Source organism: Carlito syrichta, unplaced genomic scaffold, assembly GCF_000164805.1.
Source record: "Carlito syrichta isolate Samal-C Ts95f unplaced genomic scaffold, Tarsius_syrichta-2.0.1 Scaffold310650, whole genome shotgun sequence".
Taxonomy (NCBI): Eukaryota; Metazoa; Chordata; class Mammalia; order Primates; family Tarsiidae; genus Carlito; species Carlito syrichta.
In genome coordinates this window covers 653,764-656,249 of record NW_007254746.1, presented here as the reverse complement: position 1 = coordinate 656,249, position 2,486 = coordinate 653,764, and the positions used below count along the sequence as shown (strand labels likewise).

General features: G+C 38.9%; 1 protein-coding gene across 1 annotated transcript in view; it reads left to right on the top strand.

Moving 5' to 3' along the window:
- The window catches only part of KIAA1109 (KIAA1109 ortholog), a 219,682-nt gene that overhangs the window by 2,935 nt on the left and 214,261 nt on the right, over positions 1-2,486 (top strand). The window contains exon 2 of the mRNA XM_021717738.1: positions 264-380. Coding sequence (XP_021573413.1) covers positions 264-380 — 117 coding nt within the window. The remainder of the gene's footprint in view (positions 1-263; positions 381-2,486) is intronic.

Below are 2,486 nucleotides of genomic sequence, written 5' to 3'. Positions count from 1 at the left end.
AGAATGTCTTCACATGTGTTTAGTTACAAAACAATTCAAAACTGTGAAAAGGAAACAGAAAAGGGAAAGCAGATATACTTGAAACACTGCTCTAATTGATCTGATTGAAATCTGTGGTTTTCAGGATAATGAATGAGAGAAAGAGGAAAGTTGGATAAAGTAGAATCAACCTCTCGTTTTAAAATTTCAAGTATTATAAGTGAACAGATTACCATATGAAAGTAAACCCTATCATTTCTGAATATTTTTTTTCCTCTCAACAGCTACCATTTTGTCCTGTGGGTGGATTATTTACCTCACATATTATAATTCTCGGAATGTTGGTCTTATTTTAACACTGGTTCTTAACAGATTATACAAACATGGCTATATCCATATTGGTAAGTTTGAGTTAATGCTGAATTTTTTTCTTCCATGTAATCTTCAGATGTCTAATCTGGTTTTTCTATGTTGTTGTTGCTATAACTGAATACTTGAAACTAGGTAATTTGTAAAGAAAAGGAATTTATTTTCTTTTCATTTGAGTTGGGGGCCTCACTCTGTTGCCCAGGCTGCAGTACAGTGCATTGGCATTATTACAGCTCACCACAACCTCAATCTTCTGGGCTCAAGTGATCCTCCCACCTCAGCCTCCTGAGGGGCTGGGGCTACAGGTGTGCACCATCACACTCAGCTAGTTTTCTTTATTTTTTGTAGAGAAGATGTCTCTCTGTGTTGCTTGGGCTGATTTTGATCTCCTGGGGTCAAGCGTTCCTCTTGCCTCGGCCTCCCAAAGTGCCAGGATTGTAGCATGAGCTGTCATGCCTGGTCAAGAAAAATTTATTTCTTACAATTCTGAAAGCTGAGAAGTTTAAGGTTGAGGGAGTACATCTGGTGAGGGCCTTCTTGCTGGTGGGGACTCCCTGAAGAGTCCAGAGGCAGCACAGGGGTTGCATGGTATCATGGTAAGGGGGCTGAGCATGCTTACCAGCTCTCTCTCTTCTTATAAAGCCACTAGTGTCCCACCCTCATGACCTCATTTAAGCTGAACACCTCCCAAAAGCCTCACCTCTCAAATATTGTAGTTGGATTTCCCAGCCTCCTTACACAGTTACAGTGAGGATTAAGTTTCAACATGAGTTTTGGAGGAACAATAACAGATGTGTATTATAAATTTATATTTTTATAAATGACAACTTTAGAAATTTACCTTTGCCTCAAGAAGGTTATAAAACAGTCTAACTGGAAATTTTCTCACATAGCACTCCATGACTCCATGATAATATCCACTTGTTTATGTTTTTTACTTCATTCTTACTTGACGTGTTTCCACAGTAACTTTTCAATTTTTTTCCTTTTTTGCTTATAAAAGATGCTCAGGCTGGGTGAGGTGTCTCATGCCTGTAATTCCAGCAGTTTGGGAGGCTGAGACAGGAGTATTGATTGAGTCTAGGAGTTTGAAGCCATCCCAGACAACGCAATGAGAACCTGTCTCAAAAAATAAAAAAAACTTAGCTGGGTCTGGTAGTGCAAGACTTTAGTCCCAGTGACTCAGGAGGGTGAGGTAGGAAGATTGTTTGAGCCCAGGTGTTTGAGACTGAAATGAACCATGATTAGACCACTACACTCTAGCCTCTAACCTCTCTAGTCAGACAGAGTGAGACCTGATTTTTTTTTTAAATGCGTATTAAAATAATTTGAAAAAATTAGGTTGGTTGCAGTGGCCTATGTCTATAAGTCCCAACACTTTGGGAGGCTGAGGTGAGTGGATTGTTTGAGCCCAGGAGTTCGAAACCAGTCAGGGCAACATAGCAAGACCCATCTCTACCAAAAAAAAAAAAAAAAAATTAACTGGGCATAGTAGTATTTGCCTATAGTCTCAGCTACTCGGGAGGCTCAGATAGAAGGATTGCCTGAGTCCAGGAGGTTGAGGCTGCAGTGAGCCATGATTGTGCCACTGCACTCCAGCCAGAGTGACAGAGTGACACCCTGACTCAAAAAAATAAAAAAGAATTGGAAAAATTTATATATATTTTATATATATGAACCCACTATTCAAAGAAAAATTTTAATGCTTAGTGTAGTGTTTGCCATTTAAAAGAATAATCCATAGTTAAAAAATCTGTAACTCCAAACTGGAATCATCTTAGGAATTTCATTTTGTGACCTAGTGTATTAGTTTAATTTCAGATGACTTATAAGTGGGAAGTTTCCAGGAATAGGAGGGTATATTGTAAGCTATATGCTTTGGAAAGCTCTAAACAAGTGAGAAACAGAGGGGGAAGTGACTGGATAAAACCATTCTAACTTGCCTTATAGATGAGTTCCTCATAAATAAACAAAATAAATATAACATCTCTCAAATGAAAGTAGTCTTTCATTATTATTTATTTATTTATTTTTTGCTTTTTACTTTTTTTTTTTTTTTGAGTTGGAGTCTCACTCTGTCACCCGGACTGGAGTGCAGTGGCCGCTCCCGGCCACCGCAGCCTCGCCTGCTGGGCTCT